Source organism: Mercenaria mercenaria, chromosome 3 (genome assembly GCF_021730395.1).
Source record: "Mercenaria mercenaria strain notata chromosome 3, MADL_Memer_1, whole genome shotgun sequence".
NCBI lineage: Eukaryota > Metazoa > Mollusca > Bivalvia > Venerida > Veneridae > Mercenaria > Mercenaria mercenaria.
In genome coordinates, this window is record NC_069363.1 from 15401576 (window position 1) to 15429310 (window position 27735).

General features: G+C 35.2%; 1 protein-coding gene across 11 annotated transcripts in view; it reads right to left on the minus strand.

Annotated features, from left to right (window-relative positions):
* LOC123525383 (neuronal calcium sensor 2-like) overlaps positions 1-27735 on the minus strand; it is a 215638-nt gene that overhangs the window by 30813 nt on the left and 157090 nt on the right. For 9 of the 11 annotated variants that reach the window (XM_045304389.2, XM_045304394.2, XM_053537911.1 and 6 more), the window contains one exon: positions 1027-1172. In XM_045304389.2, the coding sequence (XP_045160324.1) occupies positions 1027-1137 (111 nt within the window). In that variant the 5' untranslated portion in view covers positions 1138-1172. Of the gene's footprint in view, positions 1-1026; positions 1173-6112; positions 6135-25153; positions 25384-27735 lie in introns of those variants that run through there. The other 2 variants (XM_045304396.2, XM_045304397.2) reach the window with 2 other exon arrangements.

Consider the following 27735-nt stretch of genomic DNA (forward strand, 5'->3'; position numbering starts at 1 on the left):
ATTCCTATTTGAAATGTATATTTTATTATTTTTATAAAATTTTGTAATTACTCCCCTTTAATATGAAAGTATATAAAAAGCTGGGTATTTCTTTTTATTTCGATACAATGTCTAGTTTTACATTTGCATTTGATAGACATATCAACTATTGAACAATCTGAACCAAAATGCAAGCTTTAAAGCTGTGTGTAGCTTCTGAATTCATTTATTTCCAATCTATCTTGGTTGCGCAACCAAGATAGGCAAAGGGAGGTAATAATAATTTTTCAAACTTGCGTTTCTAATGAATTCCATCTAAATACATAATTTTTAATGCAAATATTTTACAAATATATTACAATATGTCTAATATTTATACATTTCCTTAGGCAAAGTATGTTTATCAAATTTATACTTATGATAAAATTACTCTATCTTGGTTGGGCAACCAGGATAGGAAAATGAAATTTTAAAAATAACTCCAGTGAAAATCTAATTTGTATTAAGTGTTAAGTGAACATAAATGAGTGTACTTGATCAGATGCTAAAGTTTCGAACAAATCCGTTACATGGCCAAAATCTGATTATCCACCTTTAAACTTTCCATGTCTCATTGTTTCATTGTGCCATACCTTACATCAAACTGACCACTGCTTTTCTCTTTTCCATATCTTTCACTTTACCATGAAACCATTGCACCATACATTACACTGAACTGACTATCGCTTTTCTCTTGGAAGTACAAGTTTGATGTTTCAATATCTTTATACTTACATGAATCATCTGTTCCATACCTTGCACAAACTTATTTTTTACAGTTCTTTTTGTCTTTGAAAAATTTGAATTTCCTGTTTCCATAATTTCTAAATTACCTGACAATTACCTGTACTAAACCTTACACAAAACTGCCATTGTTTTTCCTCTTGGAAATATTGGAATTTCCTGTTTCTATAACTTTTAACCTTCCATGACTCCTCTACACCATACCATATACCAAACTGACCATGGGTTTTCTCCTGGAAGTAACAGAAATTCCAGTTTCCTTACCATAAATCCTCTGTACCAGTCTTTAATCTCATTCTTAGAGAACTTTGTATTTTGTGTGAGGAAGTCCAAATCTTCCTTTGGAAGCTTCTTTTTTGAAGATTTGTTTCCCATTGTGTTAAACTAATTTCCACTTGCTAAGCTTCTACCTGCAAAGATAAAACGTAGTCATTTCATAAGTTTATAAAGTAAAAACAATCATGTGACTTTTTAAATTGAATTCTTGTAGACTGTCCATGTACCAGAACAGGCAACATAACAGTCCTGGTGTTTCTATTATACAAAAAGTTTGTACATCTTGCGCCATGTGTTAGCTAAAATTTGTACCAGAAATGGCTACACACATTTCTGTATGTTTATTTTTTTTTAACAAGTTTAAAACATGGATTTTTTTTTAAAAAATAAAAATTAATGTTCTTAATTTTGACACTTCAGACACTGAAATTAAAGAACTGAATTCTGCTCATAAGCATACCTGTAAACAGCAAGCTCTAAAAACAATTATAAAGTTAAAACCCTTGTCAGCTAGAAACATTTGACTTATTTATAATTTTCTGACAACACTCAGCTACCATATCAAGTAAGAAAAATTCTAATAGTAGCTTCTTTACATTTCTGTTTCCAGAAAAAGATGAGTAGCATTCGTGTAAAAAAGATTTATGATTACACTGATGAATTAAACCTATCCACCTAGTGTATGATAGATTGTTTCTTGGTCTAGACCAATACCACATTACCAGATCGCAGTAACTCATTTTCTAAAAAGCATTTTCTGCAATTATACTGTCTGTATAATTGATATTACATCTGTTAAGAAAGTTTCTTAGCATCACTGAGTGAAGCAAGCTTGATTAATTCTGGCAATATTCCCTATGTGACTACCTGTTCCATGCTGCAAGAACCTTTCCCCTTTCTTCTTGCGAATATCGCAAATGTCAGTTAAAACCGTAAACATATGCACTCAATCTGTGTTAATACTTCACACGTAACCCTTTCCAACTTAACGCAAAAATATTGTATTAACAATTAAATCTCCACTAACAGCTTTATATGCTCTGAAATTTAAGCAATAAGCATCAGAATTTGATATCGTTCTCATCAGGGATCAATATTTTCCGCCAAGGAGAGCTTCCGTCATACGTGTTTTAATGCCAAATATGACAAAACAAATGTTTCAATGATGGATTAGGCAGCTAGGATTATTGTGCATTGTAATGAATCTTAATGGGCTAGTTAAAAAACACTTGCATAAAAATCTCTCGCTGAAAGTTGTCAATATTACAAGTAAAGGTGGAAATTACATGCAAAATCTTCAATTTGACACAATTGTTGCAAAAGTGAGAATGTTTTTTAATATTACAGACCACTTTTAAAAACTGTCACAACAAAAAACAGGTTTTGAAGTCTACCAGGCATTATTATATGTTTTACGCAATCACCTCTGGTTAAACATATGTGAAGAATTACCTTAAGTTACATTTTATGTATCCCAAAAGTTTTATGCTTTAAAATAACTAATCAAAGTTGGCATGCTTTGTTGAGCTATTATAAGGTTTTAATTAACATCTAATAAACCTCACACATTTTCAATTATAGCAAAGAGATAATTTATTCATTTAATTGGTAATAATTTCCTCATTCTAGATACAGCACAACTGGGATATCAAAAATAACTCATACATAAAAATAACTTAAAAGTTAATGAGGCAAGTCTCATTATTTACCTCAAATTTTTGAATTTAAAGTATTCTTTCGATAATTAGCAATTGTAATTTTGAAGAGTAAGTTCTGCCTGTCTGACAAACTGCAGGTAAATGCATTGCATCATATATCCATCGATAACAGCAGAATAAAGCCTGGTCCAAACATATAGTATGAATTATCCGCAATTGTGAACTTACAGATAAAATAAAATATTAAAAATGTTGACACATGAAATAATTCTAGATAATGGCTTTAAAAAATCAGCTTGAAATTTTAGCAAATAGTTCAAAAATAAGCAAACGAACCTACCCATTTCATTTGACCCTATGAAAGATAATATATTAAATAAATTACAACTGTGATAAGTTTCATAAAAATCTACAATGTAAAACATTTTCTCCTTGCAAAAATGTCATAAAAACTATGATTTTTCTAGAGACTCCCATTAAAAAAACATGATTGTGGTCTAAAATTTTCAACAAGTCTAGCAAAACATCATACTCATGACCATATCTTTTATATTGGCCCAAATTATATTATAGATTTTTTTATTCCCTGCAGTGCTACCTTTAACAAAGACTTGTGAAGTCTACAGTAGAACAAGCTTTCTGTATATTGAAAACCATAATCACACAAACCTGTATTTAACAACACAGTCTGGCAGTTTAAGGCAGATGGCTGCTTAAGACATTTTGAAACAAATCTATAAGCTCTTTGTAAAACACATGAGCCGCACCATGAGAAAACCAACATAGTGCGTTTGCGACCAGCATGGATCCAGACCAGCCTGCGCATCCGCGCAGTCTGGTCAGGATCCATGCTGTTCGCTAACAGTTTCTCTAATTGCAATAGACTTTGAAAGTGAACAGCATGTTGGTTTTCTCATGGCGCGGCTCAATTATGCTCCCAATAATGGTCCATCAGAGGCAACAGGGTATGACCGTTACTTTGATATCTGATCTATTGACACCCCAAAACAGCACATCTACTAACCACAGGCAATTTTCTAAGTATTCTTTAGTTATTTATTGGAAACCAATTGGACCTATAGACCAATGGATGGACAATGACCAAAATAGTATAATAACTAGAAATTGCTTTTGTAAAAAAGCACATGTCTCCCCCAATGCAAAGTCCTATAGGCAAGAAGTCAATAGGAGTCAGGAGCAAAAGTCAAAGAGACACTGATGGTTGGCTGCAATAGGGATCTTCTACTTGGCATGTCGAGTCATCCCGCAAAGTTTCATCACTCTTGGCCTAGTGGTTCTCAAGTCACTGTTCAGGCTCCTGTGACCTTGACCATTGATCAAGTGACCCCAAAATGAATAGGGGTCATCTACTCTGCATGTCCAATCATCCTATTAAGTTTCAACATTCTAGGTCAAGTGGTTCTCAAGTTATTTTCCGGAAATGATTTAACATGACCAGGCCCCTGTGACCTTGACCTTTAATAGAATGATCCAAAAATCAATAGGGGTCATCTACTCTGCATGTTCAATCATCCTATGAAGTTTCAACATTCTGAGTCAAGTGGTTCTCAAGTTATTGATCAGAAATGATTTTCGATGTTCAGGCTCCTGTGACCTTGACCTTTAACAGAGTGACCCCAAAGTCGATAGGGGTCATCTACTCAGCATGTTCAATCATTCTATGAAGTTTCAACATTCTGGATCAAGAGGTTCTCAAGTTATTGATCGGAAATAATTTTCGATGTTCAGGCCCCTGTGACCTTGACCTTTAACAGAGTCACCCCAAAATTGATAGGGGTCATCAACTCTGCATGACCAACCATCCTATTAAGTTTCAACATTCTGGGTCAAGTGGTTCTCAAGTTACTGACCGGAAACGGTTTTCCATGTTCAGGCCCCTGTGACCTTGACCTTTAACAGAGTGACCCCAAAATCAATAGAGGTCATCTACTCTGCATGATCAATCATCCTATGAAGTTTCAACAATCTGGGTCAAGTGTTACTCAAGTTATTGATCGGAAATGATTTTCAATGTTCAGGCCCCTGTGACCTTGACCTTTAACACAATAGGGGTCGTCTACTCCAGCAGCCCTACAACCCTATGAAGTTTGAAAGTTCTAGATCAAATAGTTCTCCAGTTATTGATTGGAAATGAAGTATGACGTACGGACGGAAGGACGGACAGGGCAAAAACACTATGTCTCCCTCAGAGTGGGGGGAGACATAATTAGGACAAAAAGTAAAGTTGGGAATTGAGTTGACAGGCTGCTTAAGGCAAGGGGCAATACATTAAACTACCAACTTGATTAACATTGATTTGTGTACCATACTCATAAATTTATACTGATTTATGATTTTTGATGTTCAATGTACACTGCTTTCTGTTTTAACATTTTTGAAATGCAGTTGCTCATCTGAATACATGCCCTTTAAACTACAGGCAACCTCCCTCAACCACCCACACACTCATAAATCACATCAAACAGTATACTACAAAGTTTTAATGGCCTAGCACATACTGAGCCTAATCGAACATCATACATTCCAACATCCAGGTATTATAATGAAGGCACTTTAAATGCATCAATAAACCTTCTAAGATCCAACAGGCAGTTACAATAGTAGAATTTACTATTCCACTGATTTCAATTTTTCATTTTCTTTTTCAAAACTGGAAAGAAATTAGGGAAGTCAAATGGAACCATTTCGATGCTTTTGACCAAGCTGAGAAAACATCCATCTAGCAATTTACAAGAATTAGTTTAAAGATTTTTCTTATGAAGCTCCAATGAGCTTTAAGAGTAGTATAGCAAAAACCACCTAGGAAAGACTTAAGAAAAGGTTCATCCAGTGGTGATTATACTGACCAAGTTTAAAAGTCAAAATGCATGAAGCAGTTCAAGAGACAAAGTTATTTAAACAGTTTTTCTACTTTTAGCCCTTGTGCCCCTAGAAGGAGCCATTAAGCAATACCATTTGAACATTTTTGAGAAAAGTTTGATGAAGAATTATTCCATCAAGACGTCATTTAGAGATTCTGCTATTTTTAACTCTAATGCCCCTACAGGAGGCTAAGCGGAACCACTGGAACAAAACTGAGAGTCCAAATAAGGATGTTATAGATCAAATCTGGTGAAGACCCATCGAGTGGATCACAAAAAAAGGTCACTTAAAGAGTTTTTTCTATTTTAACTCTGGTGGTCCATAAATGGGGCCGAGCTAAACCATCTGATTACAACTGAGAGAAGTCCACACAAGGATACTACATATACAGAACCAGTTTGGTGAAAACTTGTGATTTATGAGAAGAAGTTGTTTGAATGTTGTTTTTTTTTTTATTTTATAGCCCTAAAGTTGCTCCTAAAATGTGTCAACTTAAGAACCATGAGAGAGGTCCATGCAAGAATTTTACACACCAAGTCTGCTGTAATTCTGGTCTGTATTTTCAGAGGAGATGTTCAAGTAAAAATGTTGACACAGGACTGTGGACACCATGCAGACACTAGACCATGCACCAAGCTCAGGTGAGCTGAAAATACACAACTAGGCATTTTTTGTTAGTAATGTTTGTTCAAGGTTTCAAACATAAAAAATCCTTTACCATAGACAGATTTAAGACGGTGGGACAAGCCAGGTACATCCCTTCTGGATCTGCCCAAAATAAAATAACTGGCAAAATGCAGCTCCCCGCCATTTCATTACCAAATAAAACTTAATATGCCCAATCACTATAATTTTAACCATAAAACAATATTACTGCTGAGTGCACCCAACGTATTTCTATGCGAAACAGCATGAAATCTTTGCATTTGAGCTTTTCAGCATAATGAAGCTCTAAGCAAACCATTGTTACTGCTTGTGAACATTAACCTTTCATATTTTATACCATACCATTGCCATAGCAATGAAGCTAAATGTACATTATAAAATGTCATTGCTCATTTTCCTCTGGAACGTGTATTCTCGTGAGAGCTATAACTGTCCATATATGGCTGAAAAGTGTGTAGAGTGCCAGACAAATATGAACCGAAATCATTAGTAGGATAAATTTTGTAAATGTCCTGCCTCATTCGTTATTTCCATGTGTTGATATACTGATGGGTCCTTTGGGCTGTGATTGGGCTTCATTCATTATTCATGTTTTAATCAACTTGAAAGCGTTCGACCAGCTGCCATGACTTTTCTAACTAGTTTGTACTGCAAATTTCTATTTTTAGGTTGTTTATTTATGTGAAAACATTGTATGCTAAAAGTTAATGAATTTTCTTTTCATTTTTTTCGTTTTAGTTACATGAGATGCAAACATATTCTTCAGTATTTTGTTTTGTCAATTTACATGTTTTTTTTATACCAGAATGAATAGTCAAGTTTCATTAACAAATAAATGGTTTTGCTCTGTTTAAGGTCAATACATGAACAAACACAAGATCAATGCAGCAACACCACAAAACCAGGTTTTCAATGCTTTGATATAAAATCTATAATAGATGCGCCACACAGTTTGGTCAGCACTAAAATATTTAGTATTTTAAAAGTCCCAAATACAATCCAGATGTTTCTCCCTAACTTAACCACATGTACATGTAAGCTACCTTCATACCGCGAACAATTTTTCTATTTAAGAAACAGTGGCCCTGACCCGAGTGACTGAAATACGATCCCAACCTGTCCTTCACATACACAGTTTGACTCTGGAAATGTAACTTGCATTGTCTTTTGAGGGATTTCACAAATGAATTTACTAGAATCAGTAGTATAAGATCACCTGAAATTAATAAATAACACTTAACTGCAAAAGCAAGAACAACAAGAGGGCCATGATGGCCCTATATCGCTCACCTGTTATCATTGCACTTGAGGACAAGAAGGTCCTCAGAAAAAATATCTAAGTCCAAAGGACAGGAACAACAAAGGAAAGAAATTTAACCAAAAAGAAACAAGAGCTGTCTCCATAGGATGACATATGCCCCCGATGGCACTTTGAATGAGTAATTATGGCCGATGTTAGAGTTTAGGACCTTTGACCTACGGAGCTGGGTCTTGCGCGTGACACATCGTCTTACTGTGTCACACATTCATGCATAGTTATTTTAAAATCCATGCATGAATGACAAAGATATGGACCGGACATGCCCATCAATGCACTATCATGAAAAATGACCTTTAACGTCTAAGTGTGACCTTGACCTTTAAGCTACTGTCCTGGGTCTTGCGCGCGACACGTCGTCTTACTGTGGTACACATTCATGCCAAGTTATTTGAAAATCCATCCATGGTTGACAAAGATATGGACCGGACACGCCCATCAATGAACTATCCTTTAAAGTCTAAGTGTGACCTTGACCTTTGAGCTACGGACCTGGGTCTTGCGCGCGACACATCGTCTTACTGTGGTACACATTCATGCCAAGCTATTTGAAAATCCATCCATCGATGACAAAGATATGGACCGGACACGCCCATCAATGCACTATCCTTTAATGTCTAAGTGTGACCTTGACCTTTGAGCTACGGACCTGGGTCTTGCGCGTGTCAAGTCGTCTTACTGTGGTACACATTCATGCCAAGTTATTTGAAAATCCATCCATCGATGACAAAGATATGGACCGGACACGCCCATCAATGCACTATCCTTTAATGTGCAAGTGTGACCTTGACCTTTGAGCTACGGACCTGGGTCTTGCGCGCGACACGTCGTCTTACTGTGGTACACATTCATGCCAAGTTATTTGAAAATCCATCCATCGATGACAAAGATATGGACCGGACACGAAAATTGGCGACAGACTGACAGACCAACAGACGGACAGACGGTTCAAAAACTATATGCTTCCCTTCGGGGGCATAAAAAAAACCTTACAAGGTACAGATATGTCAAAATACACCTAAAAATTGGAGGTACCATCCATGTTGTACCACAGAAAAGTGGTCTCGGTTTTTCCCTATGGCCAATAATAAAAAAGTTACAAATAAGTCCTATAAGTACTTACTGATATAAATCATTTTGACTACAATCAGGGGAGGTAATCAGATATAAAATAACTCTGGAACCTACGATTGGATCTGATTTGTCATGGAATCAAAGATTTATTGTTGTTGAAGATATTTTGGAAGTTTGTATAAAAGAAAAACATAAATGAAGTCTCTATATGGTTGCAAAAGCCAAAATAGCCAATTTTGGACCTTTCAGGGGCCATAACTCTGGAACCCATGATGGAATCTGGCCTGTTCAAGAAAGGAACCAAGACCTTGTGGTGACACAAGTTGTATGCAAGTTTGGTTAAAATCAAATCATAAATGAAGTTGCTATTGTGCAGACAAGGTCAAAATAGCTAATTCTGGCCCTTTCAGGGGCCATAACTCTGGAACCCATTATGGGATCTGGCCGATTCAATAAAGGAACTGAGATCTTATGGCAACACAATAAAATCTGGAAAGTAGATCCCTCGGAAGCATCGAGAACAATGCAAACAGTGAAAATTGCAGACTCGGTTTGATTGAGTCTGTTCATGGGCAGTAATGGAAAATGCAACACTGCCCACGCCCCCTAGCACCGGCTTAAGCAGTATTCAATCTTCAAATCTAAATGAGTTGAAATCAATGATCCCGAAGGACCAGGAAATATAAGTTTTGTGCAAGTCTGATTAAATTCAAATCATAAATGAAGTTGCTATTGTGCAGACAAGGTCAAAATAGCTATTTCCGGCCCTTTCAGGGGCCAAAACTCTGGAACCCATAATGGAATCTAGCCAGTTCAAGAAAGGAACCAAGATCTTATGGTGATACAAGTTGTGTGCCAGTTTGGTAAAAATCAAATCATAAATAAACCTGCTATTGTGCAGACAAGGTCAAAATAGCTGATTTTGGCCCTTTCAGGGGCCATAACTCTGGAACCCATAACGGAATCTGGCCAGTTCAAGAAAGGAACCGAGTTCTTATGGTGATACAAGTTGTGTGCAAGTTTGGTTAAATTCAAATCATAAATAAAGCTGCTATTGTGCAGACAAGGTCAAAATAGCTAATTCTGGCCCTTTCAGGGGCCATAACTCTGGAACCCATAACGGAATCTGGCCAGTTCAAGAAAGGAACCAAGATCTTATGGTGATACAAGTTGTGTGCCAGTTTGGTAAAAATCAAATCATAAATACAGCTGCTATTGTGCAGACAAGGTCAAAATAGCTGATTTTGGCCCTTACAGGGGCCATAACTCTGGAACCCATAATGGGATCTGGCCAGTTCAAGAAAGGAACCGAGTTCTTATGGTGATACAAGTTGTGTGCAAGTTTGGTTAAATTAAAATCATAAATAAACCTATGTGCAGACAAGTAAATGTGATGACGGCGTCAATGACTGGCGACTAGCAAGGGTGATCCAAACTCACTGTCACTATGTCTGGAACCCATAACGGAATCTGGCCTGTTCAAGAAAGGAACCAAGATCTTATGGTGATACAAGTTGTGTGCCAGTTTGGTAAAAATCAAATCATAAATACAGCTGCTATTGTGCAGACAAGGTCAAAATAGCTGATTTTGGCCCTTTCAGGGGCCATAACTCTGGAACCCATAATGGGATCTGGCCAGTTCAAGAAAGGAACCGAGTTCTTATGGTGATACAAGTTGTGTGCAAGTTTGGTTAAAATAAAATCATAAATGAAACCACTATCGTGCAGACAAGAAATTGTTGACGGACGGACGGATGCACAGACGGACTGACGACAGACAAAGGGTGATCACAAAAGCTCACCTTGTCACTATGTGACAGGTGAGCTAAAAAACATGACCATATCTCTAAGTCTAGGCGACAGTTGTTAATCATATATGGCACGCCAGAATTTCAGAATTTAAAGCTCGGTTAACCAAGTACACAAATCTATAAATGAGAAATTTGTCTGGAATGAAACTCACATACAAGATAACATTTTTCCAAATCAATTTGTTACCAAGAAGACAGTTTTCAATATCTTACATATTAGGTCTGAGCAATTCTATAAGATCACTGAAAATAAAATGTAAGCCAGTACAGGAACACCTGCGCCAACATCTATATATGTTCACAAGTTGAAAGTTATATGTCTATTTTAAGCAATTTACTGCCTTAACGGTCAAGGTTAAATAATTTGCATTTAAAAGTCTATTCTCAGCAGGACACACTGGAGAACCAGATAAACTCTATCAATCTTGCAAGACTAAAGTATTAAAAACAAGGCTTCGAGGAAACTAGTTAACTTGCCTACACATACCATGCAAACATTCTCACAATTTCATATTATATTTTTTATAAGAACCATAAAATTACACTAAAAGCATTATATCGACTTGTCCTATAAAACATGCACTTCAGACGCATGTTGCCAGACAAACATTGAAGAGTTTTATACCAAATATGAAAATGACATGCAAGAAAATATATAAGATGTGCGTATTTCAGGCTCTTGCAGAAGTTGCTGTGCACCCTGCAGCTAGCTGTGTTTGTTTCATGAGACAGAATCTAATTTCTTTCTGAAATATACACTTGCTAAAAATACATCATATTCATACATAATGTATAATTATATTAATTAAAAACAGCATGTGTTTGCAAGAATCCACATCATTTCTCTTTCCTACAACTTTTCAGTGTAAACTGAAATACAACTGTTTCAACATCAAATTGGCTCAAGCATCATGGCTTAAATAACTGAGGCGGTTCCCAGCCATTTTCCTTGTATTTTCTATGTAAAGATCAATTAAAATCTTGTATAACTTGAGCATTTTACTCATCCTTTTGCAACTCTGAGTGATCAGTGTACTATTTACAATTTCATATGTTAACTCTCAACAGTACAAATGTACCGAAATAAAAGGATTGTAAAGTTGTCGGGATCAAGTTCTGCACTCACCAGGATTTGGGCCCAATAAACATTTAACCACTACGCCTCCCTTTTTTTAATATTTAAAAGCAACTCAGCCATATAAGTTATAACTAAGAATCAACTGTGTTGCCTCGTTAAATAGAGACTTTATAATAATAACTGTTATTATTATTATTATCATTATCATTATAATTATTAATATACCAAAGATGTTATAAGCAAGAACAATTCCATACAAACTGTAATTGATAAATTTTCCAAGAACCTGGACAGAAAATGTTCAAAACAGACTAGAATATTTTGGCCTAAAGAGTTTCATGATACTGTATCATTACCTAGTTTATCATATTTCAATATTTTGACAGATTTTCATGGCATACCTTCTCTTAGACCTGTTTATGTTTATATATATAGAAAGCAATCAGTAGGTGCCTATTTGTCTGAATTTACATCCCGCCATTGCACTGTCCAACCATCATCTATTATTCATTTTTCAGTATACATGGGACACTGTCTACGGTCTATGGTGATAATTACTTTCAGCCAAACAGTCCATTTTAGGAACCTAATCATGAGCAGCAGTTTACAGGTCTTCCAGCAATGATGTGCCGAATGACAACATTTTATTGATGCTCCTGTCTAAATTATCCTCAGTGTACTTTTTTTCCTGCCTTAATTTCTGCTTCTCTTGCTTTTACTGTGAAGAAAGTTTAAGACTATCTGAACCATTTTCAAGTCAGCTTGAAAAAACAATTATTGGACCTGTGGTTTATAAAACTAGGTTTGCAAGCCCTGTCTCTGAACTCAAGCAGTTGATTGTTGTTTCTGGGAGCTTTAAATGGTCTTCAACCTGCAAAATTTCTAAAATGGACTGGTACATCATTCGATCTTGGCAGTACCATTTATTATTCTAAGGGGTGTCCACTAAATATTTACTGACTGAATAGCAAACAGTGCAGACCATGTGCAGGCTGATCTTGGTCTGCACTGGCTGCAAAGGCAAAATCACTTGCTGTCAGCAGGCCTAAGGTTAATGATTACAAGTAGCTCTGTCAATTTAAGACCAGTACACTTATGTCCACGCCTGGGTAATGTGGGAAATTCTCTGAAATGTTAAGTCTTTTCATGACAAAATAATGAAATATTAAAAATTTTTAAAGAACGTATATGAAATAGCTTTAAGGTCTAAAGAAAACAAGTGAACATTAATATATAATGACATATTCAGCTTATTTTTCTTTAAGCACATAAAATTATCTCACAAGAAAAACTGAAATCCTGCAAGACAATAATTATTATTGTCCTAAATTCTGAAAGAAAATGACAATAAAAAAAGCTTTATCTGAATTAGGTACAATCTGCATGCTCTGGTAACTGTCTATTAAGTAAGCCAAAAAAACAGGTCCTAAATCACCCAACTTGCTGTAACCTAATCACTGGACAAGTAACAGAAGAGAAATGAAATCAATTGTTGGTCTTAAATGGACTATTACACCAAATATAAGAATGATTGCTGATGGCTTTAAAGTCACACTGACATAATTTAGGCTATAAAGTAACTTTCCAGCAAGCGGTGGAGCAAGACCACTGGTATTCCTTAATGGACATCTTCTCAGACATGGACAGGCATGTGTAGAACCTTGTTGAACTATAGCAAGCCAGCTGGATTGCTTCTTCAGATGCAGACTTAAGAGCTGGGACATAAGCAGTAAATAATTTGTAGACAGCAACCATAACCACTAAGCCATTACAGAGACCCCTTTCATTGCATCTTTCATATAGTCACAGTGGAATTGACTATATATATGTGCAAGAAATATATTCCAGCTAGTTTTAGCATATTTTGTGTACATACTAATTATGCACTTATTCAATGGAATGTCTTTAAGTGGTATATATTTAAACAACTTAAGCTATCTTGATAAGAGGGCACAGCCCAAGTGTAACTGTCAGTAAGCACTAAGGCAATTCCTCTGCTCTTATTACAGACTTAAAGACATAATTATCCAGGAGTGTTTTTGCACTACGAAAAGGCTGTTAATGGGATAATTTAGTAGAATTACTTCATCAATATATATTTTTAGATATAATAAACAATGTTACTGTTAAGTCTTGTTATGTGCCATATATGAGTTTGCTTAAAGTAACAAGGTTTTAATGAATTAAATGGTAAAAAAAAGCGATCGAAGTGGCAGATTTTTGTCTCCAGAATGTGAAATTGGCCATATTACTCACAATGTTTTAGGTGGTTTAAATTAATTGTTGAAGAAGAAATTAATCAGATAGGAAGAATCAAAGTGTTTTCAATTATCTTCATAAAGTGTAAAACTCTTAAAAAGGCAAATGGTACATGGCAACCAATACTTATGAAGTTTGTTTTCATTTTATTATATACATATTAAAGAACATGCAAGCAAAATTTTAGAAAATTCCCTGTGCTACAACTTACTCCAGGATAGGTCTTTAAATATTATTGTGCATGCTTCAAGCTATTACTGTGTATGTTTAAATTCCACTTATTTGCATGGGTTATAGTATGCTATTCTATTCAATTCTGTTACTGTTTATAGAAATGTATTATATAAGTCCCAGTAATTTTAATACACACATTAATTTGAACTGATACATCAGTGGAAAACTTTAAGTTTACAAATCACCCCAAATCAAAAAGTCCTTAAATACAGGGATACATACATTGGAGGATTTTTTTCCAGGAACTTTACCAAATGGTAATTTGAACAGTCATTTATTGTCTGGAATTCCAATGACTGATGTCATCTTTACAACAAGCTGTGGTGACAATTTAGCAAACATTACCAGACAATTCAGTTTCAATATAAATCAATTAAAATGTCACAAGATTAACAACCAAGCAGGCAGAAACAAATTTGAGCCGCGCCATGAGAAAACCAACATTGCGACCAGCATGGATCCAGACCAGCCTGCACATCCACACAGTCTGGTCAGTATCCATGCTGTTCGCTTTCAAAGCGAAAAACCGTTAGTGGACAGCATGGATCCTGACCAGACTGCGTGAATCCATGCTGGTCACAAAGCCACTATGTTGGTTTTCTCATGGCACGGCTCATTTAATAAAGAAGAATTCCCAATCAATCACACATAACTTATTTATTTCTTATGATCAAATTTCTCTCATTTCTAACTACACCCTTTGAAATTTCATTTACTTTAGGAGGTGATGTATTATTTCTATTTCAGTGTAGTGTGGAGTTATTTACCTTAATTGTAACTACACCATTTGTAAATTCAATTAAAGTGGAATTATACGCATTTTTCAAGTTAATACAGCACAAATAGATATGTGTGTAAAAAGGGCGGAGGAAATTATAGTTTTTAACCCAGTATACCAAACTCTTCCTGTTACCATTACGAAATAATAACTTTTTAAATATGACTTTTCTTATTTTGACTGGGGCAGTCTTTTTAAGGAAAGTAAAACTGCTTGCAGGAGTTGCTTCCCTTCAACCTCAGAAATCTCTACTTATAGGTAAGGGAGATCATTGCGTACAAGACTGAAGAAATGAACTATTTTTTATAAGTCCGATTTCTTCATTTCTAAAGCATCACTTTCAAATACTTATGCGGCATTATTGTTAATTAAACACATTTAAATGCACAGCAACCGAAAACTTGCTTTTATAAAACATTCACCAAAACACACTACGTGCTGTAAGATGCGCAGAATGCCACTTTAACTGAAGAAGTGATGAGTATAAATTTCTCTTTATTGCAATAACAGTGTTTTCTTAATTCCATTAATTGAGGTAGTGATGAGTTATTTCCCTTCTACACCAGTTGTAAGAACAGACAGTATTTTTCTACAGGGCATAATGAAGATGAATTCCTGATAGGTAATACAGCTACAATGAATCATTTTGACTACTTTAACAACTCCTACCACTTCCATAAAATATCATGTAACTTATTCATGGTCATACAATCATGTCATAAGTTCAAAATCTGAAAACTAGAGGTTTGCTAGCTTTGTTTTCTAAAAACTGCCATGGAGGTTTTTTATCACCAACAAGAGTGCAAGAATGTCACAATATACGCCCGTCACAGCAAATTTCTTTACTCTAGCACCTGTATTTGCAAATGGAATTTTAATTTTGTGGTTGTTTCGTAATAACTAAGTGTTTTGTTTTTCTAAGTCCACAAAAAAACTCCTTACCAGGTAGAGATACCTTAAAATACACCTAAAATTGGAAAGTAACATCTATGTTGTACCACAGAAAAGTGGTCTTGGTTTTTCCCTACGGTCAGTTATAAAAAAGTTACAATATAAGTTATTTATAGTAACAACTAAGGGAAGTTAATCTTAAAAAAAAAAAAAAAAAAAAAAAATTGTAGGTCCTCACAAAAATCTTTACCAGGTAGAGACTGGTCAAAATACACCTCAAAATTGGATGTAGCATGCATATTGTACTACAGAAAAGTGGTCTCGATTTTTCCCTATGACTAGTAATGAAAAAGTTACAATATAAGCTATTTATAGTAACAACAAAGGGAAGTAATTCAAAAGAAGGGAACTGCCCATGACACTTCGTCTCATGATGGTGTATAATTATGTCAAGTTACATCAAAATCCCTCCATGCATGAAGAAGAAATGCTTCGGACAAAGTCATTCTTGTATCTGACCTTTGGCCTCTAAGTGTGACCTTGACCTTAGACCTAGGGACCTGGTTCTTGCGCATGACACTACGTCTCGTGGTGGTGAACATTTGTGCCAAGTTATATCAAAATCCCTCTATGCATGAAGAAGACATGCTCCGGACAAGGTTTTCAATCTTGTATCCTTTGACCTCTAAGTGTGACCTTGACCTTAGACCTAGAGACCTGGTTCTTGCGCATGACACTCCGCCTCATGGTGGTGAACATTTGTGCCAAGTTATATCAAAATCCCTCTATGCATGAAGAAGAAATGCTCCGGACAAAGTTTTCATTCTTATATCCTTTGACCTCTAAGTGTGACCTTGACCATAGACCTAGGGACCTGGTTCTTGCGCATGACACTCCTTCTCATGATGATGAACAATTGTGCCAACTTTCATCAAAATCCCTCTATGCATGAAGAAGATATGCTCCGGACAAAGTCATTCTTGAATTTGACCTTTGACCTCTAAGTGTGACCTTGACCTTAAACCTAGGGACCTGGTTCTTGCGCAGGACACTCCGTCTCATGATGGTGAACAACTGTGCCAAGTTTCATCAAAATCCCTTCATGCATGTAGAAGATATGCTCCGGACAAGGTCTGTGGACGCCGCCCGCCCGCACGCCCGCCCGCCAGGGGCGTTCCCATAATACGTCCCGTTTTTCAAACGGGCGTATAAAAATTAGTCACTTGAAAGCACAATTTAATAAACAAATAATTTCACGTTATTTTAAATTTTGAGTTTAGCTCTCATTTCCAACAGTATTTCAGTTGTATACAGGGGACAGTTAACCTAACCAGCATCCAGTACTAACCTGTCCTCTGAATGACATCTTTTTATCTCTCTCGGATACTACTACGATTCTGCAATTCTCAGACTCGTCACTGACAAAACTGCCGCCACTGAAAAGCTTCTGCTATTTTTCATGGAAAACTTTTGAGAAACAGTGTATTAGACGTAATTACAGTTTGAGATCCGCAGAATTCTACAGAGACCTATTCATCATGATCACAGGAAGTTAGTAACACCTATTTTCGCTGTCTTTAACTGACGTTTATGAGGCAAAAGTCTACAATTTCATACATCACAAGAACATCTGCAGCGCAGGCCACAGAAGGATAAAATTGTAAAGAAAATAAATAATACAAGACCCACTCATTTGACGATATCAGTTGTTTCCTTAAGCTTTATATAGAAACTTGAGGAAATGTATATGGCTTTATCCCATAGATGTTTAGTTATTGAGTAATAGAATATTCTGTAATTGTTTTTGGGAACAGTTGGTATTGACTAATTACATATCACCACTGGAGAAATTGACTTGGGGGATTTCAAAAATCTGGTTTTCCTTTCTCTGAAAATAGGAAAAGAATTTATGTAAATATATTTTAGTAAATGTGCTTCATTAAATGTGAATGTTCCCAGGCTACTATTAGCTGACAGAAATGCCATGCATGTTAATGCTTGATTTAAAAATAGATGAGGATGATCAGTACATGAACTCTGAACTGTCACATACTGACTTACCAAAATTTCGCAAACTGAACACACATAGTTGCATCTTCATATTAGCCAAGAAATTTTCTGTAAATAATAGTATTAGTGGAGAATCATTTTCATGAAATTATTACAAACACAAGATTATCAAAAAGTTGTCCATTGTACACATTCTGATCATATATATTATATTACAAGTTGGACAGATTTTTTTCTCAAAGCAATTCCAACAGTCCAAGAACATACAGCTGGTTTGTTCTCTTTAAGACTTAGTAACTAACAACTTCCACACATATTTCTGAGAACAAATGACACACTATCATATTCTATCAATTTATACTGTCATCAAGAACATTTGTCAAGCCCGGGGATCAAACTTATGACCTCTCAAATCAAAATCTTGCGCTGTTACTGATCAAAATGGATGGGCAATCCGGGGGTCGTGGTAACAAATTAAACCTCACTAGGGTCAAGACCATGACCTCTCAAATTACACCAGTACTGGTTTTTCCAGGAGGTGGACTCGAGAGTGGTTCAAATAAGATTTAAGCTTTCATCACAACTGAGCTAAAATAAATTAGTATAAACTAAACTAAAATAGATGTGCAAGCCAAACAGGTGTAACAGTTGATACTGCACAGTTTGTAGACGAAATGTAAAATCAGTAAAATAGAGAAAAGTGGAAACTTCACAGGTCGCTCAACACAACAAAAACGAAAATGTTGCAGGCTTGGTTTGATTGAGCCTGTTCATGGATGGTAGTGGAAATGCATGCTACCGTCCACGCCCTCTAGCCCCGGGTCGAGCAGAACTAAACATTTACACATGCTAAAAGTACAAAAAGCAATTTAGAGACATCCGCAGATGTATTCAAATGGCGGTGAACATGGAACTTTCAATGATACACGTGTTGAGGCGTGTAATTCCACGAAGAGCGGCGTTTGGTCCCCAGATAAAATAATGGGTTTGCCCCAAACGAGAAAACAAGAGCTGTCCGTAAGACAGCCAAGCTCGACTATTCGAAATATTGTCACAGAAGCAGGAAATTATTACCCAAAATGTTAAATATCAAAAGAGTTTTAAGTTCGAAACGGGACATAATTTGACCAAAATGCATATCAGAGTTATGGGACTTGATGCTATCAACTAGTTTAATAACCCTGAAGAAACATGTTAAGTTTCAATTCCATATCTGCATTAGTTTTGGAGATAGTAACTTGTATGTAAAACTTTAACCAGAACTTGTATGTAAAACTTTAACCAGAATTTTCTAAGTCCAAAAGGGGGCATAATTTGCTCAAAATACATGTTAAGAGTTATGGAACCTGACCAAGTGAGGTTGGTAACTGACCTAGAAAAAGAATAAATAAGTTTCAAAGCTATATGCCTTTTGGTAATAACTGTATGTACTTGCACGCAAAACTTTAACCAGGATTTTCTAAGTCCAAAAGGGGGCATAATTTGCCCAAAATACATGTCAGAGTTATGGGACTTGATTCTATCAACTAGTTTTATAACCCCGAAGACACATGTGAGGTTTCAATTTAATATCTGCATTAGTTTTGGAGATAGTAACTTGCATGTAGAACTTTAACCAGGATTTTCTAAGTCCAAAAGGGGGCATAATTTGCTCAAAATACATGTCAGAGTTATGGGACTTGACCCAGTGAGGTAGGTAATTGATCTAGAAAAAGAAAAAGTAAGTTTCAAATCAATATGCCTTTTAGTAATAGCTGTATGTACTTGCACGCAAAACTTTAACCAGGATTTTCTAAGTCCAAAAGGGGGCATAATTTGCTCAAAATACATGTCAGAGTTATTGGACTTGACCCAATGAGGTAGGTAATTGATCTAGAAAAAGAAAAAATAAGTTTCAAATCAATATGCCTTTTAGTAATAGCTGTATGTACTTGCACGCAAAACTTTAACCAGAATTTTCTAAGTCCAAAAGGGGGCATAATTTGGCCAAAATACATGTCAGAGTTATGGGACTTGACCCAGTGAGGTAGGTAATTTATCTAGAAAAAGAAAAAATAAGTTTCAAATCTATATGCCTTTTAGTAATAGTTGTATGTACTTGCACGCAAAACTTTAACAATTTTTTTCTAAGTACAAAAGGGGGAATAATTTGGCCAAAATGAAGGTCAGAGTTATGGCACTTGGTGCTATCAACTAGTTTTATAACCCCGAAGACACATGTGAAGTTTCAATTCAATATCTGCATTAGTTTTGAAGATAGTAACTTGCATGTAAAACTTTAACCAGAATTTTCTAAGTCCAAAAGGGGGCATAATTTGCTCAAAATACATGTTAGAGTTATGGAACTTGACCCAGTGAGGTTGGTAATTGACCTAGAAAAAGAATAAATAAGTTTCAAAGCTATATGCCTTTAAATGATAGCTGTATGTACTTGCATGCAAAAACTTAACCAAGGTGTGACGCCGACGCCGACGCCAGGGTGAGTAGAATAGCTAGACTATTCTTTGAATAGTCGAGCTAAAAATGGGCAGAACTAAACAAACTGGAATTTAGGAAGGGGATCTGAGGTTATGGAGCCTGCGTATCACAGGAACTGTCAAAAGACAAAATTAAAAAGCAGGCACCATATCCAAGGGGTGATTATACAATATCCATAGCTATGAAAGCGGGAGTACCGTAGATACCCGTGTATAATGCGCAGTTTTTTTACCCCAGGAACCACCCCCGAATCGTGGGTGCGCATTATACACAGGTATAGACAATTTTCCAGCTTCAAAAAACAAATATTTTTACGTTTTCGGCCATTTTCGTAAAGGGAAACTACTCTTAAAGGATTGTCTAAACTACGGATAGTTGCCGTATCGTTATCATCCCCGATATATACCACGTAAATTTAGATAATTAAAGAATATTATTAAATATGAAAACTTATGATAAAACATAACATTATTTTGTTATAAGATGAAATTTCAAATAAAATTAATGCAGATACAGCAATTTTTGGTTGTGTGTTTTCTTTAATTGAGACATGGTAAAACTGCGAACAACAAAACTGACACAAGTCACTACAGGTGCATTCTCACTAAATGCCGATAATTGGCGATAATTACACTTCGTTTCATATTTGTTTGATCTGTATAACATCTGAAAAAGTATGACCTTTGATCTGTATGTAATTGTCCTTTAATGACGAGAAGTTTGTTCGCGGTTTGAACTAAGCAGGTCGTGTCAGTATCTGCATTCTGAGAACCGTTAATACCAGTATAGACCCACTCAGAAGCCTTTCCCAAGGCTTAAATAACGGCACTTTTAAGTGCCAACCAAATATTCCAGAAAGGGGAATACCTCTCAGATATTGTCATAAAAAACGGCACTTTTAAGAGCCACTTCTCAGATATTGTCAAAAACGGCACTTTTAAGAGCCACTTCTCAGATATTGTCATAAAAACGGCACTTTTAAGAGCCACTTCTCAGATATTGTCAAAAACGGCACTTTTAAGAGCCAACCATATCTTCCAGAAAGAGGATTACCTCTCAGATATTGTCAAAAAACGGCACTTCTAAGTGCCACTACAACTTCTCAGATATTGTCAACCTTACGTTTATTGTCAAAAATGGCCGTTTCATTTATTTTTTCGCTACAATATTATATTTCCAAACATTTACATTTTATAAATTCATAAATATTTGTTTGTATTTAAAATAACAACAATAACTATTTTATTTTATTCTGATTTTTCTGATTTCTATTTCATGAAAAAAAATCAATAGTTTGGCGAGACCAACTATTTTATTTTTCTGGTATTTTACGAAAAAAATCAATAGTTTGGCGAGTCCAATTACGCTATCCGCCGCGGAAATATTATATTTCCGAACATTTACATTTTATAAATTCATAAATATTTGTTTGTATTTAAAATAACAACAATAACTATTTTATTTTTCTGATTTTCATGAAAAAAAAAATCAATAGTTTGGCGAGACCAATTACGCTATTCGCCGCGGAAGTAGTCATTCCGGCGTCGATGTAAACATTACATTCAATTTTATTTTGCCTAGAAATTGATCAAAATTGATGAAAAAAAGTTTTTTTTCCTAGGATTTTGGTTCCAAAACGGGGGTGCGCATTATACACGGGTGCGCATTATACACGGGTATCTACGGTATTGGAACCACCCAGGCCGAAATGGTCTTGTTGAGAAACTAAACAGTACCAATAACACGACATAAAAGTCGTGCTGAACGATCTGAGAAGATCGAATTATAACAGCCCTGATTGAATGTACGGGGAGACTTTTTACAGCCGCCACACGGCACAAACAACGCTGCTGTGATAATAAAATAAAGACAAGAAACCCGGCAATGCCACGAAACCAGGTTTTCAACACTTTTCATAAGAATAAACAAGAGTGCCAGAATGTCACAATATACGCCCGTCACAGCAAATTTCTTTACCCTAGCACCTGTATTTTCAGATGTAATTTTAATTTTGTGGTTGTTTAGTAATCATTGTAATTCTTTTGTTTTTCTAAGTCCACAAAAAAACTCCTTACCAGGTAGAGATACCTTAAAATACACCTATAATTAGAAAGTAACAACTATGTTGTACCACAGAAAAGTGGTCTTGGTTTTTCCCTACGGTCAATTATAAAAAAGTTACAATATAAGTTATTTATAGTAACAACTAAGGGAAGTTAATCTTAAAAAAAAAAAAATTCCAAAAAAAAAAATTGTAAGTCCACACAGAAATCCTTACCAGGTAGAGACTGGTCAAAATACACCTCAAAATTGGATACAGCATGCATGTTGTACTACAGAAAAGTGGTCTCGATTTTTCCCTATGTCTAGTAATGAAAAAGTTACAATATAAGCTATTTACAGTAACAACAAAGGGAAGTAATTCTAAAGAAGGGAACTGCGCAAGACACTTTGTCTCATGATGGTGTATAATTGTGCCAAGTTACATCAAAATCCCTCTATGCATGAAGAAGATATGCTCCGGACAAAGTTTTCATTCTTGTATCCTTTGACCTCTAAGTGTGACCTTGACCTTAGACCTAGGGACCTGGTTCTTGCGCACGACACTCCGTCTCATGATGGTGAACAATTGTGCCAACTTTCATCAAAATCCCTCCATGCATGTAGAAGATATGCTAACCCTAACCCTAACCTAACCCTAACCCTATTTTTAGTAACAATGACCTTGACCTTGATCCCAGAAACCCCAAAATCAATCCCAAGCTACAACTTTATATAAGTTTTCTATACACCAAGTTTAATCATGATAACTCATTCCTAAGTTAAGCTATTGACCGGAAACCCTTTTTCTATTTTAAGTAACAGTGACCTTGACCTTGACCCCAGAAACCCCAAAATCAACTCCAGCCTTTGTCTTGATATAAGCTACATACATACCAAGTTTTATTCATATATCTTTACCGAAACAAAAGTTATTGACCGGAAACCCTTTTTCTATTTTAAATAACAGTGACCTTGACCTTGACCCCAGACACCCCAAAATCAATCCCAGCCTTTGTCTTGATATAAGCTACACACATACCAAGTTTTATTCAAATATCTTTACCGAAACAAAAGTTATTGACCGGAAACACCAGTATGACGCCGCTGCCGCCACCGCCGCCGCCGCCGCCCGCCCGGAAAACCTGGTTAAAAAGTGGAAACTTCACAGGTCGCTCAACACGACAAAAACGAAAATGTTGCAGGCTCGGTTTGTCTGAGCCTGTTCATGGACGGTAGTGGAAATGCAAAAATGATTTGTTCTCTATGAATCCAAACAAGTTGCATAATATATTATAGAAAGATCCAAAGTATAATATACAAAATCATCTTATATCAGCAATATTTGCAGACATAGCTATTGGAATACAAAATAACCAACTATTAAAATGATTTTTATATTAGCATAATTTCTTCCACTTTTTTGGAGGTTTAAGAAAGCAGCTCAATAAATTAATGGTAGACTGGTTCCACTTTGCTTCTGCCAGGCGATGTTGCCATTTTTTGATGCTGGTTCGATTTCTGGCTCTGGCCTTTCAATTTCTGGCTCTTGCCTAACGTATTAATACATTAAAGGAACTATCAATTCCCTCCATGTGAAGGAAGTATCAAAATCTCAGACAAAGTATTTGATTTTCTGTAAGATCATGTTTGGATAGACAAGAAAACTTATAGATTCTCAATTCTCTCAGTGTCTGACAGGGTAACACCATCAATTATTCATACTAGTAATGACTGATGAACTTTATTTCACCTAGAAACTTTCGGTTTCCCTTTTCTTATGTACAATTTTTTGTGGGTTGCTGGTTTGGTTTTTGAATTGATTTGAAAATGATGCACTTTAACATATCAGGGACATTAATAACATTGATCAATGGGTATTTGTGCAAATTAATTAAACTAGAATAAAAATAATACATATATTCTGTAGGCAGATTTCGAACTTTTGTCCTAGAGAAGCAATTGGTATAATATAATGTCTGACTGTCATTGAATGTTGAATTTGTTAACAATATATCAAATGACAAATATATCTATGATACATTGATATATCAGAACACTCTTACCCAGAAATTATTACTGGAAGAAATGGATCCATCACAGATCATTTCAAGATTAGATTACATTTTCTTCTCTTAAAAATTCAAGCCCAATATTTTTCATATAGATATTTCCTGCAACCTATCTATAGAGCAAACACTAAAAGACTAAAATGTGTTTCTCATAACAAGGACATTGCTCTGAAGAGGTTAATTTTAATACAAAGAATTCTAATTACTGGGAAAGAAAATATTGGTCTTTGTAGAGAAGCTAGTGCTTTGCTTCTTGGAGATGTTGTAAGCACAGGACATGCTGTATTCCAAAACTATGTAATGATTCAGCAATATCACAATGGCAGACCAGCTATAATAGTGAATTTAAAGAATGTTTGACACACTGTCTTATTCAAGATTTTCCTTTCTGTTAAAAATGAAATTCATTATCATAAGGTCTGATGACAGTATGCTACACCATTTGAAAATAACTTCATAACCTTCTACTTAATACTAGCTTCCAGTTCATAAAAATGCTTTCTAAACTTAAAATGAGTTTTATAAAAGGGGCATCATTTTGTTTAAAAGATTACACTCTGTGAGGTAATTTCATGATGCAGAAGTTTATGGCAGAAATAATGCCTGAAGGTGCACCTGAGGTATTTCTCAACCAAAAGAAGCCAAAATGTTGCAAAAATAATAAGGTGTGCCTATGTAAATGTGAAGTAAACAAAATCATTGACAATCACTGAAGAAGAACCTTCACAATATGTATACATATTTAGACTCAGCTGCCTTCATAAAATTATAAGGGAACAATAACTGTAACTGACAACCTATTACTAGAATAATTTTTTCTGTTGCAAAATTTACCCTACTCACCTACTTGAAATAAAAGCGTTACCTATATTTTCCGTATCGACTCCAAGTATGCATGAATATTACTCAGTGCCGTATTGACTCCAAGTATGCATGAATATTACTCAGTGCCGTATTGACTCCAAGTATGCATGAATATTACTCAGTGCCTCGGAACTGATACAGATTTATCCATGAATTACTTCCGAAATAAAGGGCATGTTAAATAACACAGAAATTTCTATGGTAATATCCCGTAAAGAACTGAATATAAAACGTGCTTCAAAAGCTCCGAACAGAAAACTTTATGTATTATTCATTGTGCTTGCCCTACAATGGATCTACAAAGACTTAATGAGTCTATCTAAGTATGCTTAATTAGTCTCTCGTGAAATGGCAAGTGCATTAGCGTAACAAATTTTATTTCTGTGCCATTTTATTTATGACGATTACAGAAAAATCATATAATGAATTTTCACATGAAAATGTTAACTGAACCATTCCGGGGATAATATACAACACAGATTTATTATACATTCAGTGACAGCATTTTAAAGTCAATCATTTATATGACAACCATAGTACCATTTATATTTATCAATATATACCAGTCTGCCTACAGTCCATGTAAATATTTTAAGGGCTGTTTTAGCATTCAAGTAAAGTGAACCTATGCAAAAAATTTAACCAAGAAATTCCAATTTTTTAAGTACAAAAAAAAGCAAAATTCTGACAAAATGCATATGAGAGTTATGGTTCTTGGCCAACATACTACTCTAATGACTATATATATAGCTCTTACTTCTAAACAAAAATCTTAACCAATACCGACACCAAGGATGACAATACTTAACTAAGTATACCCTTTTCAAAAAATCATACAACTTTAAAAGTCAAATTAGCCTCATCCACATATTTTCAGAGAAAACAACACTATGTTATCATCATGCTCATGAAGTTGCAGAAAGTATAAAAAATTTCTTTAGACTAAAATAGCTAGATTTTTGCTATACCATGTAGCTTATAGCAACACAAACAACTGGAATCATATTCACATATAATACTTTAATCTATTCTGTATAGCTTTTTAATATATTTCACAAGTAATGAAATTTTGCTGTAAATCTGGAAGAACTCCATGCTTGCATTAGTGCCCTCCTTCAATTCATGACATTTTATTGATACTTTCTGTTGTCTCATACTGTTTTTCCACGGCTAGCTTGAAACTATGGGTCTTGTATTTTATACAGTTACATTAGTTTTGCACTCAGCCCTGCATTTCAGCTTTATCTGCCATCATAATTACTCCCTGAGCAGTATCACTGCAATGAAATCTTTAATATTTATGGAGGACTTATTTTCATGGATTTCCTTGGTAGTGCCAATCAATAAAATTCATTCTTTCTTCTACTACAGTTTCTTTTGGTCATAATAAAAGTATTTTATTAGCTAACTAGTGAACCTTACATTATGTAGCAACTTACCAAAGTTTTTACTTTGGATACATGAAGCAGTATTTCACTTGCTGGTTTTAATGATTTATTGTTTTAAAACTATAAGTAAAGTAGGAATCATTGACAAGGTAAAACAAACTGAAACACAAGAATCCAAAATTATACTGAAATGGATTTAAAAAACACTTTTTTTTTCATCTTTACATTTCTTAAGGTCTTTTGGGAAACAATTACTAAATCATTTAGAAACCTTAATTATTATAACCCATAGTATAGAATACAACTTACCAAGATATTGTCCACCTGACTTTGTCCTAACTTTTAAGTGCTACCAAAAGCGTTACATCAGATAGTATATCTATGATTGTACTAGTAAAACCTACAATCTTGATCAACAAAAGCCTAAAAAGATTTCAATCTATTTAGCAATGAAAGGTCTTGGCACAGACTGTGTTTCAGCTTTTATGAAATTGACAATTCACAGGCAGGGAGCCAGTCCAAGCATTAGCACATTTACACCCACAAATACATTATGTAGATATCCCAACAAAAAAAAATGACAGGAAAGTGTTTATGTGTCTGTGCTTATGTTTTTGGTGTCTGCTTTTCAGTCTTTAATCTAGTTTATTGTTAACTAGTAAGAAAGTCTTATTTAAAAATGAAAAACTTGAAGTCTAAAGAATGAATATGGACATTTAAGAGGCATATGATTTTGTGAAACTTTTGTTATGAAAACTGACTTCATTTGTTGGTCAAGGACTTTGAACTTCATATCACTGTTAAGTTTCTAATTTTTGATTAACAGAATGTATAAAGTGTCTTTTATAAAATGAAAAAAAAAATCAGATGGAGAAATGGCAAATGAAAATAGTTCAGCTACTGCTATACTAACCTAATAATGGACAAAAAAGAAAAACAAGAGGGCCATGATAGCCCTATATTGCTCACCAGAGTTTATCTGGCCTACTGACCTAGTTTTTGACCACAAATGACCCACTTTCGAATTTAGCCTAAAGATCATCAAGACAAACATTCTGATTACGTTTCATATAGATTGAGTCACAACTGTTGCCTTTAGAGTGTTCACAAACTTTTCCTTTGATTTGTCCATGTGACCTAGTTTTTGACCCCAAATGACCCCGATTAAAGCTGGACCTAGAGATCATCAAGACAA